The 14,051-nt window shown below is 31.4% G+C and overlaps 1 protein-coding gene across 1 annotated transcript; it reads right to left on the bottom strand.

The window, feature by feature from the left end:
- Window positions 1-993: 993 nt before the first annotated feature.
- Window positions 994-13,199, bottom strand: LOC123300163. Its single transcript, XM_044882667.1, has 3 exons — window positions 13,123-13,199; window positions 9,667-11,515; window positions 994-1,102 (listed from the first exon to the last, which is right to left on the bottom strand). Exon 2 carries the CDS (start codon window positions 11,491-11,493, stop codon window positions 9,676-9,678), a length of 1,818 nt encoding a protein of 605 aa, XP_044738602.1. The 5' UTR covers window positions 11,494-11,515; window positions 13,123-13,199; the 3' UTR covers window positions 994-1,102; window positions 9,667-9,675.
- Window positions 13,200-14,051: the final 852 nt, after the last annotated feature.

Genomic DNA, 14,051 nt, shown 5'->3' with positions numbered 1-14,051 from the left:
GTTTACTAAAACAAAGTATTCAAAATGTTCGGTAAGGTTCCATAAATAATTTTCGAACTCTCAATACATTCTAGGTAAAACCTATTAAACTATGGATTTAAATAAAATTAAATCAAATAAAAAATTGAGCTGGCTAGAAATGGCACAATGCTGCCGTACACAAGCACCAATAAATATCCGAGAGTTCCTTTTGAGAGCTGCAAGTTGCTCCTCAAAGAGGATATCTTAAAAAAGGCCAATTATAGATGGAGGGAGAAATGTACTTGTAGTGCTACAAGACAGCTATGGTGTGAGTATAATCGTAGGCGTTCCGAAGATCTTATATCACTTCCAAGGACCTCTGCTAGCAAATTTGTTGCGGCCATTACAGGACACTGGCATGCTGCACGCCAGGGCCTGGCAGTGTATCACGACTACTGCAGGAGCTTTCACAGTGGTGAGGAGGAGACAACAATGTCTCATCTTCCCTATCACTGCCCAGCTCTTGCCACGAGGAAGTGGACTTACTTGGGCCAGCCGTTCTTTCACGACCTCTCCGGCCTAAAATCCATCGACGTCAAAGCTGTCCTGCTGTTTTAAAACTCAACCATTTTTCGATATTACAACGGACCCTATGGTCTAAATATGTCCCACCACAGGACAGCCACTCTAACTTAACCTAACCATATTCAAAATTGTCAAATACGAGGATTTGATCGATACTGATTTGGCAGAACAAATAATATTGCACCATTGAAAAAAAATCAATAAAAGTCTTAATGAAAAAATTACCGAATCAATGACGAGTGAACAAATTTAAGATATTTACCATAATAATTCTGTTATAGTAATTACGAAATATAAATACTCGTGTTGAAAAAGAAAAAGTTAATTTTCAAAATGAATTCAGTTAATTTTGAAAAATAATATATTATACTTCTAAAAGTTAAAAGGCTTATTGAATGTAATGATTAAGTTTTCAATTATTTTTGTATATCAAAAAACATTTTAAATACTTTTTATTATAAAATATCCTACCAAAATATTATTTTATTTAAACGAGATCTTCAATTGATTAATGTGTACTTCACTTAAATTTCTGTTCTGACTTAACGTGAAATATCTGAAACAAAAAATTAATAATTAGTTTTAAACAATAGAGTCAAATGAAATTGGATTTGATTTGATAAAGTAAATCAGTCGTGGTAGAGTCGGACCTAAACGATTAAACAAAGGACGAGGCAGTGAATTCTAGTTTATGTTTCTGTTTAATATTCCTAAATTTGAAACTTATGTGTATGCGGAAATAATGTTGCTATTATTTCATCTAAGGGTATATAAATGATGCTATTATATCTTATGACCTTGTGAATTAAAAGAAGTTCATTATTTCTTAATCCTAAAGCTTGCTAAGAATTTATAGGTACTGTTCCATTCTTTGGCTGAGGATTTCTTGTAAAATTTGAGGATGAATATAAAACAATAATTAATGGTATTCACTTTATAAGCTAATAACTAAGGCATACTTCAATGACGCATTTTGTAATGTGGTCTAATCATCCGTAAATATCATTGGTCCGGTAAATGTTTTTCTCAAAAGAATTTCACTTTTGAAACCGCATGACAAAATTAGTAGTTCGGAAATTATCCACACTATTTTTCGAGTAACCATTTTTTTCGGCTCATTCAAAAATAAACAGCTTTTTGTCGTTGCATGAAAAATATTGGACAAAAGAACGACTAATCCCGGACTTGGCAGAAAAAATGTAACCAACTCATGTAGGCCTATTCCAACTAGAGGGGTAAAAAAACTCGAATTTCATAACTCCGTTCTTAGCGACAAAGTAAATAAGCTATGAGCAACTTGAAGCACACCAATGCACTTGTTGCACAGCATACAATTTTGTTTACTATAAACATAAATATATAGGCAATAGTATTGTAAAAACGATAAAATCATTGTATGAAAACTTAAATTAATAACATAATGAAATGATATACACAAGAACTTATATATAAAGACGGGAAACCTTCTATGCCGAGCTACAAGCGCCTGTGGCTGAATTTACGGCACATAATTGTCGCGTACTTTGTACTGCACCTCAGGCTGTCTAAGTGATTGAAATCAATTGAAATTAAAAACAAAAGACAGCCTGATGCGCAGTACAAAGAAGCAACGGCCGAGGACTAGACCTCGCCTAGATAGGCGCCTTTTTTCCTGCTATCCTCTCCACTTAAATTTCACGTCCTTATATGTTCTTAGATATAAAAGTTATAAACATTTCCAACTGCGGCGATACTATTGGTTCTGCACAGAATGAAGCTCTCTCTTTATTAAGAACTCAATATGACGAATTTTGGGTATGAGTGGGGAGCATAAATTCAAAGTGCAAGACATGTGCAAAAAAAGCATATAATTAAATAGTCTAGAAAGAAGTACGAGCATAATGGCAACTTTCAGTAAAGGGCTTGATTTTTTTAAAATATGTTGTTTAAATGAATTCTGAAAATTTAAGAGTTTTTGACCAATGTAGGCATATGTAACACTGACGAATGTAAGAAAAGTGTAAGAAGAAGAAAGAAAAACCGAAAATTGATAATTTTGTATTCATTATTTAGGGCTCGGCATTTTGAAAAATACGCCAGACATCGGAAAATTTTAATTCGTACTCATTAAAGTTGAAAATTTAATAGATATCAACCTTACTTAAGCTACCCTGCCCAAAGTTTATTCAGAAAATGTTATAAAATGGTAATTTAAAGGACATATGTCCAGCAGTAATTATTATATATTAATACATGTTTAAAGAATAAATGAAAAGATTATATATATTATTTCTCCTAATAATAATAAAACATACATACATGCATACAGTAAACTGTTATTAACTTCCGGTGGGTCTACGGAAGTGAGGTCGATTGCCTTTTCACATGAATTATTGAATAAATAATATGTAGTAAATAGTAAATAGGTAGTAAGTATAAGTTTTATGAAGAATACCTTAAACAGTAGACTAATATCTATTTATGTAATCAATTTGTACTTGGTACTTCTTTTGAATATGCAAATTTTGTATTTTGTTATCATCATTTACAATATTATTGTTTACTAAATTTATAAATGCATTACAGTTTTTGAAAATTTTAAACTGTTTATAAATGACTTATCGATGTGCGATCAAAAACATCTTTTTTAGTTAGTTTTTTTTTTTGTCCACGTATGCAGCGTCTATAGAATGCGTGGAAAGTAAATGCATTTGTAATATCATTGTAATATGTTCGTCAAGGGAAAAACTCTTTTGAAATAAATTGGCAGTACATAGTCGGTGTGGTACTGACGTCGCGTGAGTTCGATCCCTGTAGTCCACACGAATAATTTCCCAGAGTGCAGCTTATGTTGGATCGATCATTATCTCCATAGGAAAATGATGAGTTTCATCCACTTTTCAGATTCTGTTTTCCAGTTTTTTTATACCATTAAAAAACGGCTCAACTAATTCTGCAGTTAATGTCATAACTGGTTCGCGAGATAATCGAGGCGAAAGAATCCGAACGAACATACGCACATACGAACATATGCACATACGTACACACACACACAGACATCACATTGAAAAGGTTTGATTCGGATATTACGGTCTTGAAACCGCGGAAATATGTAAAACTGGAGATTTTCAAAATCGGCCCCATTACATTATCTTCCTCTGGGAAGATAAAAATCGCAAAACCGAGAAAATTGAGAAAAATATTTGAATACCAATTTTGTTAAAAATCAATAACTTACATATTTTTAACCGAAACATTACAAAAAAACATTGCATTCAATATTAATATCTAAAATTTAGTTTTCGAGATATATGCTGGAGCTTACTCTTAAAATGGAGAATTTTCATAGTAAGATAAGGTCATATTTTGAAAATTGTAATTATTGTGTTTTGGTCAGCTCAATTTTGATTGAAATCGAAGACAAAATAAAAGCTTAAGTTTTCATGAACTTTTTAAAGGGTACGTCCCCTTTGGACAAATCGAGAAAATCGAGAAATTATTATTACCGATTTTGAAAAAATGAACTTGTAAATAATATTAGACATTTAGTTTTCAAGATCTATGCTACTTAAATCGAGAATCTTTGAATTCCTGAATCCTATACCTGAATGACTTTATGAGTTCTGAAGTATTATTTTGAGTTCTGAAGTTTTTAATTAATAATTTATTTGTAACGATTTTTTAAGTATGTAATTCTTTAAAAAAAATTCGTAAATAAATCTCATTCTGAATACAATGGCCAGTAATAAAAATATAAAATTTATAATTTTTCAATTAAATAAAACTATTTCAATTTATTTTTGTTCCCAGTTCTCACTTATAATTATGATTAAAATAATAAATATAAAAAATAACTTGATACATGTGTGTAATTTCTTCCCCTTACATGAAATACTTTACGATGAACAGAAAGGGAAATTGTTTCACTTATTACACACACACGCATAAGGTTATACTTGTAAAGTAAATTGAAACTTTTCATTTCATAATAAGACATATTATATGATTTTATAATAATTTTTTTTTTAATAAACGTACCAAATATGTGGAAGAAGAAGATATTCATCTACATATACTTTATGTGTGTCCGTTCGTCTGTCCCAGGAGGTTATTCATCATCAACAAACAACTGTATGTAGGGAAAAGTGTTACACCTTGGTAACAATGTAACTTGAATCACTTTTCTTTTCTTTCATATGTGGGAAACAACAGCAACTATATGAAGCCAAAGTTAACATACTAGAAGGCAATAAATAAAAGCTGCTCATGTGCATTTAGACAATATTGTGGTCTAGAAATTTGAAGAAAAAGTTTAGACACTTAAGAATATGTCCTTAACGAAGTTCGAATTGATCGCTCTGTACTGTGACCTTCTGCTGCTTCAAAAGAAAGCAAATCAGCACAGTTAGCAGAAATAACTTTGCAAAACATTGCATATAAAGTAGAAGAAGGTCTAATGTATGAATCTGGAATCGCCGATTAATCCAAAGTGAATAATATTATTATCCGGGTTACTCTGCCGAAATTTTCTATCAAACTTAAGACGCGTTTTTCTTGAAACTACATTTTTCGAGGTGGTTGACCTGATATATTTTGAAATTTGGTAGGAATTTTCTGTATAAATTTTTCTGTCGTCTGAACCTTGGATTTATAAATATCACATGAAAAAATGGGTACATAAAAGTTTTTAATTTTTCTATAATCTTAGTTTAAATAAAGCCTACAACATAGGCTTCTAGACCAGAATACCCCTTTGAAGATGAGTAGTTTTTTATGCCATATTATCATCATCTTCGTTGAATCAACGCAACATAGTGTGCTATTGATTAATCATTATAGGTAAGTGTTCAATGTTATAAAAGAAACTTGTAAGATAATGTTCCCTAGAGTGGATCTGTACTACCTCATTCACCTCGGACCGACACCTGAGTTTAGCCCCACACTGTTTGTTTTCGTTCTACCAACTTGTTCCGGATCCAAGGTACAGCATTTTCATCATACGTATGTATGTATATAAAATTAATTACAGTTTATTATTAATTTAATAGTAGCATTATATTTTATTAAAAGTCTTATATTACAAAAACGTTTCATAGATGGAGTGGAATGACCGTCAAACAAAAGAATATATATATTTTTTTGTATTTATTTTTTTTTATTTTTTCATATTTTTATTTTCAATAGTTGTGTGTAGTAGTAACAAGTTACTGATAAAAATCAGTAAATATATTCATACATGTAGTATTGTTAAAATAAAATAAATATATTGTAAATATGGCATCACAAATACATATTTATATACAGAATGTAACAATGAGAAGAGTGCCATACTTTGAGGGAAGTATCTACGTCCTATACGTATAAAGTTTGTCAAACAACTGTGTGATGGACTAAGAACACAAAATTGTGCAAAAAACTAATCTAACGTAAAATTATAAGTATCTGACAAAGTAGGAACTTTAGAAGATGATTTATCATAAACAGAAAATGTTTAAGCTTGCTGAAAAAATGATTATTGAGTTTTAGATAAAAATTCTTGTTCTGGAATCGTTTACGGCAGAATCAGGCAGGTTATTATGGTTTACTAGACTCCCAAATATTTAGTAAAGGTTTCAAAACAGCAAAACTTGCTATCTTATTGCTAAAAAGCATTAAATTATAATTTAAACTTTCGTGAAAGAAATAAACAACACGAGAATTCACATTGAACTAGTTAAAATCCTTAGCCGAACTTTTTCCTTGTCTGATTTTCTCTTTATTGCTAATGAAAATAAGGTAATGTCTAATATTATCCTGAATTAGGAAATATCGTGGTTGCTAGACTTCCTATCCTAAACAGAAAATAGTATAAGTCATATGAATAAAGACTCGAAAGAATTCGAAAAATTTGTCTTCGTATGTAATTTGTCTTGGATGGGTGTGGTATTATTCCTGAAGATTCGAAATGAAAGTTATCTGTGCGTTGTTTTTGTAAAATGCAAGGGTAATTCGCAATTATTATTGTTTAAAACGATATGACACACCCCGGTGAAATCTTACTTAAAAATGTTATAAATCCTCCTCTCCTTCGAAAGTATTCGTTTCTGCGTATGATACATTGATATCTTTTTCTAAGACGGTTATTCAGGATAATAGTCTTAGATGTTCTCTTCGACTAATCCTCGATTAAATTAAATTTTTCTTTTGTATTACATTAACAACAGTACCAACTGTTGTTACATACTGTATAGTTATACAAATTGAATAATATTAAGATTTTCGGCGACTTAAATTGGAAAAAGCCGAAATTTTTAGTTCGTTAAGGCCCAAATATTTTGTAATCTGAGTTTGCACGACTAATCAAAGTACATGGTTGCATGATTTAGGCTTTTATTTAAATTTTAGATTATCATTTCTAAGCTGGTGTGTTGATGGTCAGAATTTGATGAATTGTTGATTAATTTTGTCAAGATTTATCAATACTTTTCTCAATTGTGGACGTAATGGTGAATGATAAAAATTGTGGAAGTGCTGGAAAGATTAACGATAAGAATTTATGGGTATATTCGTAATTTCAAAATATATACGAGGTAAAAAGTTTACTGTTTTACGTTAGAAATGTTTTAAACTTTGTAAATATTGGTGTTTCTCTTCTGTGTCTATAGAAACTTCTTCTCGAAACAACCTATATACAAGACACAAAACAAAACATACGATAACCATATATATATTATTTTATAAACAAAACGCATAAATAATAAATTTACGTTAAGAGTGTTAAAAGATTAATTACTATTCAAAGCAGTGAAATAAAAAAAATAAAAAGAATATAATACAATACACACATATGTGAGTATAATATAATAACACATAATACACGTATGATGTGTGCGAGTACTGCGAGTGTGTGTAAAGAGATGGTGACTTTGACAATGCCAAGGTTTTTATTTTTATTTTATTATTACAACCAACTACCGGCGTATAAAAACACATAACATAACAAAAACATAGGTAATAATATTATATATACTAGTACTAGACAATAAATACAAACTAACAAGGTAACATTGACTTTTTTACTATTCATATTGAGAGTCAGTCACAGGCCTATCTATTGTTTAGCTTATTTTATAACTTTTTTTAAAACTATCTAATAGAAAACTGTTGTTTTCACACAGAAAATCAAAAGATTAACGTTTTTTTTTAAGTTTTAATATTTGGTCCTTCGAGCCGGATACCGATACATATTCAAAATGATATATTGGGTAATAGTTGTTAATTATGTTGTAAGGAATCAAAAACTTTATCGCTTTTGTAGATAATCGACAATTTACACTTATTAAACTCACTATTTTTTATGCTACAAGTTGCCAATAGTTTATTGAGTACGTTGAATCAATTCGACATACAATTCAAAAGTAAATTTCTGATTTTCAAGCTAAATTAATTTAGCTGGATCAAGAGACTGTCTGGTTGGCTACTCCACAGGATGTATGTCTTATTTTTGATTTTTTAAAACAAGGATCAAGTATCCGAAGTTAATTTAAGAGATCCGAATTAGTATTCATATAAAGAGTTTATATTTTGGTGGAAGCGTCGAGCAGTACGGATAGATAACGAAATTTGCATATATGTATAAAAATATGTCCCTGAAGAGAGAAATTGTATTAATGCCATTTATAATAAATGTTTTTCATTTAAATGAATTCTTAGAATTATAATTACAAGAAAAAGTTACTTTTAATACTTTAAAATACTATTTTAGGAAAAATCTTTAAAAAAATATAATAATTTATAATATTTATATTCATTTTTCACCAGGAAATTAAAATTAAATGTATATTTTGATCTAAATTTTTGAATTGTGAACCCCAATTAACCATCCTGGAAAATTGGAATAAAATAATCAAGATTTAGATAATAATACTGACAAAATATGTTAATTATCTTCGTACGTAAAGTAAAATACTGGGATATTGAGGTCATACCCAATACAAGAGTTTCAAAATTGTATATCATCGCAGTTTTGATGAAAACACTTCATTGATATAAATCGCGAATCATTACGTGATGAATTGAATTATGATTCTAGACTTAATTTAAACTATAAAAAAAAAAGATTCTTTGTTGCTTGTAATCGATTTGAAATGATAATATCAATTTACTTAATCAGAAAGTTTTTGTTATAGCTTCTAAAGATAATATTCATCACGGCTTGTTTTATATTATATTATGAATCTATTATTAATTTGTATGATAAACGGGATTAGAAATAAGTGAGTATATTTCATAACATTTCATAATTAAGAAATTATTATTGAGAACATTTAAATTAATTATTATTTTAAAGAAATTTTTATGATGAGAGAAAGTATTTAATTTTTTATTTATGAAAAGTGAGTACGTTCATCTCAAGGTTATAATTGGTTTTGCATTTTAAAATTGTAGTCACAAAACGTTGGTCATAAAGCAAGACTTTGATCATAAAACATAGTTTGGTAATAATACGTTTACCATTGTTTAAAGCGAGATATTTTACATATTTTTGAATTCTATTGAACTGATTGCATTTATCAGATTTAGAAAAGTTTTTGTGTACTGTGGCAAGAAGATGGTTCGTTTTTGAAATATAAAAGTGCATTGAACGGTATTTATATAAACATGAAATAGTTCTATGTTATTTTACAATTTATTCTCTAGAACACTTGCAAATAGTGAAATACTGGAATCCCATGAATATAAATTCAAATTTTTCGGTTAGTTATTTAGATATATAGAAAATGTTATTTTAAACATCCTGATGATACCCAAAATTGTACTGATTTATCGAGACGACCTTTCATTCAAAACAGAGAAACAATTTTTTCTTTTGTTTTAAATATACCTATGATTTTCAGTATTGAACCAACCAGGTAAACACAAATTAGATGGCTTAGTCATTGAGGCAAGATTTTAAGTAAGCATTTTATCTGGAATAAAGTGGGAAGAATGGAAACGTGAATAGATAATAAACAGTACCCATGTAATAATTGCTATCCATGTCAAAAGGGCTACGTATTTTTTCTGCGTATAATTTTTTTCTGTCTGTTGCATTCTCTTCTCTAATGCGTACGTTAAAGGACATCCTAATGTAATAAATGAATTGAATATTGAAATACTTACATAATATACTTAAAGATACAAAGTTCCTGCCCTTCTATGCCCACCAATTGTTAATTTATTCGATGATTTTCGATGTATAGGTGTAACCTCAGGTTTACTCTTTGGTGGCGGTTGAGGATGATGATGATGTTCCGTTGGTGGTTTGCCCCAAACTAAATTTGTTAAACTTCTAGGACGTGAAAGTTTACGTGACCGTTTTTCAGGTAATTTAGCACCTGCAGAATCACCCGAGGTACGTCCGCCAGAATGACTTGAATCTAAAGTACCACCATTAATAATTCCAGCATGTAATGCATCCAATTCCATTGCTTGCTGTAAATTTGTTAATGATTTATACCTAATATTAAATAATGGTGAGCCTAACTTTGAAGCTGGACTTGGTGGACCTTCTTTCATTGGTGATGCACTTTTTTGGCGTAATAATCTTGTCTTTTGTGCACTACCATTTTTTATATATAATTTTGGTAAGCCTACAACTTTCTCCTTATGTTCAATAATATTGGTGGTTTCAACGGTGCGTCGAGTACGTTTTATCGACGCCGATTGTTTTTTTGTTGGTATTGTTTCAATTGGCGGTGGCTCTGGTCTCATATCTAATTTCGGTGAAGATGGCGTAGATGATATGTGACATGTGACTACAGGTTCCAATACACTTTTTGGTAAAGGTGCAAATCCACGAACATAATCATATATTTGATCAATTTCATCATATTCTGGTGCTAAACGTGAAATAACCGGTGGTGCTTTATTTTCATCACGCCTACGCGAAGAAGCTGATGAAGAAGATGATGAATATTGTTTATGAACAGCGGAATCGGATGAAGCACTACGACGTAACCAATAACCACTTCGTGGAACAGCTGCTAAACGACCTTCTAAAACATGTACTCTATCGCGTACGTCAGTCAATAGTTTGGTTGTTCGATCAACGAGCCTTCGAAATTCTGGTAAGTTTTTCAACTGTTCTTCATTACGAGTTCGTAATAATTTTAATGGCGCCGCTAATGGTAATGCCACTAATCCAATTGATTCTTTTTGTAATGGTAGAGCAAATATATGCTCCTCTTCACAGGCAGCTAATAAACGTAATTCTGGTAAAAATTGACTTGGAGTTTTAAGGCCACGAGGTGCACTGCCATGAACTAAGCGTACAGTTAGTGGTAAACGTTTACACAGTAAATTTTTTGCCGTATGTACACCACTGATATTATCTTCTCGCGCAAGGGCTGAAAATTTTGCACGTTGCTCGATTGGAAGTAACAAATTATCACCATGTGAATCGACACAACGTAAATATTTTCCACGTGAACCTGTTAAACCGGATTCACCACATGGCACTAAAATTTCTCCTGGTGATATTGTTCGTGCACCTTCGGCAATTGGTAGTGTCGAATCAATTGACTCAGGTTTCACCATAACGGCACGTACTGGCTCTCGAACTAAGCAACCATGTTCGGGTCTACGACGAGCTAATTCTGCAACACTTTCAATACACCTCACTGCACGACCTTCTTCGCTTAACAATTCAAAATATCCTGAATATGTTTCTGGAATTGCTAAGCGTGGTCCAACTGGTATTAGACGGCGACCTTCTTTTAATTTTACAGCTTGTGCAACTAATTTTCTGGTCATACCAGCTGTCACCAATAACGCTGTTGATTGTAATCCAGGATTTGGTAAAGATGGTACACCTAATCCACTATACTGCCCTTTGATTATTTTTACCACTGCGGGTAGTTGATGTTTTGTTATAAATTCACGTAGATAGTGACCTTCTTCGCACCATCGTGCTGCCGCAATCACAATTTGACCATCCGTTGCAGCCATTGTTTTAACAAATTTCCCACATCTGTAAAAAATAAAAACGAAAATTAATTTCTTGTTTCCTCCTTTAAGTTTTTTAAAAATAAGTTTTTATAAAATATATTTCGTAAGAAAATTGCATGAAAATTTTATAAATGAATCATGTTAATACACAGAATACAATGAAAATTTAAACTTTAACAACTTATCCCAAAGGTTCTAACAAAAATTTCATTAAAACAGGTTCGTTGGTTGCTCGGTGTGGTACATAGTTCCTAGGAGCGTAAAAGTTTATGTAATGGACATAAAAATATATAAACTTGTTAGGAATTTCCAAATAACGACTAAAGGTATCCCGAGCGGATTATAATGAAATTTATTTTATAAATTAATTTATTAATGATTTGCATATTTATATGCGTGGGTATAAAATTATGAAGGTAAAATCTAATTGTTTTAAGTGGATCAAATATCTAGTCTTCGCTGTAAAAATTCACCATTTATTATTTACAATTATTTTATAACAAATCAATAGCTTAAACATTTCGCCTTTTCTCACTTTCTTTTAACTTTTAATTTTCGTATATATTACGACAAAAATTTTTTTTCTGGGAGTATCATTGTATCAAAATTGATTTAGCCTTATTGTGCACCGTAAATATAAAATGAAAATTTTCTTGTACAAGTTGATTCCGAGACCAATTTGCAAATGGTTCGTTTTGCTCAAATGTGTATTGGGGCCTTTTTACCCCCTTTCTCTTAACTCGTAGTGTCTGCGTGTTTGCCGAAAAAACTTGGGATAGATTTTTAACCCTTTTTCTGTGATCCAATCGAGCTGAAACTTTGCTGGCAGACTCATGGAGACGATTTAAAGAACTTTCTTAAACAAAATTAAACAAAGAAAGGCAGTATAATACAATTTTGATTTTTATGGGTTACTTTTTTTCAACCACGAAGTTCTTCTGACGAGAACTAAAAGATGATCGCCACCACTGAGACTAGAAATTTCAGTAGTAAGAACAAGCTACTGGAAAGTTCAGTCTTGATTATAGAATTTTTGTACAATTTATACAAAGTTCACAACTGAGAAAGATCATTAAATTGTATTTCGATTAGGCCGAATTAGAATGCACTCGAGAAGAGTTTAGAAATAATGGAGTAAGCAACGATCATCATAATTTATAGATAATACCGCACGTAAGGTTATGAAATCTCAGTTCATGTAATTTACAAGAATATACATGAAACTGGGTATGAAAGTTTTCATCATATGGGAGAGACATTGAAAGTTGAAAAGAGTGGTCTAAGTCACACAGTTTCACTTGAGCTCAAATAGAAATCAGTTGCTAAAGCACTGTCAAGACACCAAATCGTAAACCAGAAAGAGGCCTTAGATCAGAGTGGATTTATTATAAATGTTAAGTATCCGAACGTGGTCTCTTTTTCTACTTTTCCAAAGGATGTTTCTTTTGGATTTAGATGCTTGAAGCACGTAGATAGGAAATACTCTTTGCAATATCAAAACTCAAGCGCGTGTTATTCCCTTATTAGATACCCTTAACTAAGTTTTGATTTGAGCCTCTTATTATTATTAGTAACCCTCAGCTTTCTTAACTTTAACCGCACACAGTAAATATTAACTAAAGAAATAACCTGATTTTAAGATCATCACTATTCAGGAACAAACAACACTATCAATAATTATAACACCAATCACTATTTTATATTGTTGAAACTTAACAATGATGGTAAATTATTATATATTTGTGGATGACTTGATTAATAATTTCAAAGAATAACAATACGCAACACTCGCACACACTCACACTGTCTAAACTATAAAATGTTTCGCTAGCATAAGCATAATAAACACACAACCAACCAATGAATATAATAATAATCGACTGACTGACATTAAATTTAAAATACAAATTGGTGCCGGTTACTGGTGTTCAACTCATACATACATATATGCATAAATATATATTAAAGGTGTTTCTTTTTGATGAATTAGTTTAAGGTGGTGGGAGTTTTGTTGAAATTCATTATAATACCTGTATGTGCCTGTCTGCTGACTGATTTTAATCAAGCAGACATTGGCGTACGAGTTCTGAAAGCTATTTGCCTATAAATATGCTTTTGGAGGTTCTTCGAAGGATGGCCTCCTTCGAGGAAATGAACTTGTGGATACTAATGAATTAGGGACACTCGACGATATAAAACAAAGCGAGAAGGCAGCCATTGAACTATCTGACAAAGAATTAGTTGGAGAAAAGTGTCCATGTATATATACACTCAAGATAGGATTGCGGATTCATATATCTTGATGCATCGGCGCGTCGAGAGCAAGTGTAAGCTTCTAATCAGAGGTACCGAGCCCGAAAAAGTCTTTTTGGCTAAAGAATCGCTATAGCATATGGCAGGTGGAAATCTGCGCAATAAGAGAATCATTCTATCTCAAAAGCAACAGGGACAGGCTGCTCAACCATAACCAAAGTGCAAATAAATGCATAGCAGCATCGAATGTGACCAGATTAAGTCGGTACGCGCTGTATTGGACGCAGCAGCAAAGTTTGTTTATT

Source organism: Chrysoperla carnea, chromosome 5 (genome assembly GCF_905475395.1).
Source record: "Chrysoperla carnea chromosome 5, inChrCarn1.1, whole genome shotgun sequence".
NCBI lineage: Eukaryota > Metazoa > Arthropoda > Insecta > Neuroptera > Chrysopidae > Chrysoperla > Chrysoperla carnea.
The sequence above is the reverse complement of the archived record's forward strand: the minus strand, read 5'-3'. Positions and strand labels throughout refer to the sequence as shown.

Coding starts and splice junctions, on each gene's coding strand:
- LOC123300163 (XM_044882667.1), bottom strand. CDS start 11,493: ATGGCTGCAACGGATGGTCAAATTGTGATTGCGGCAGCACGATGGTGC.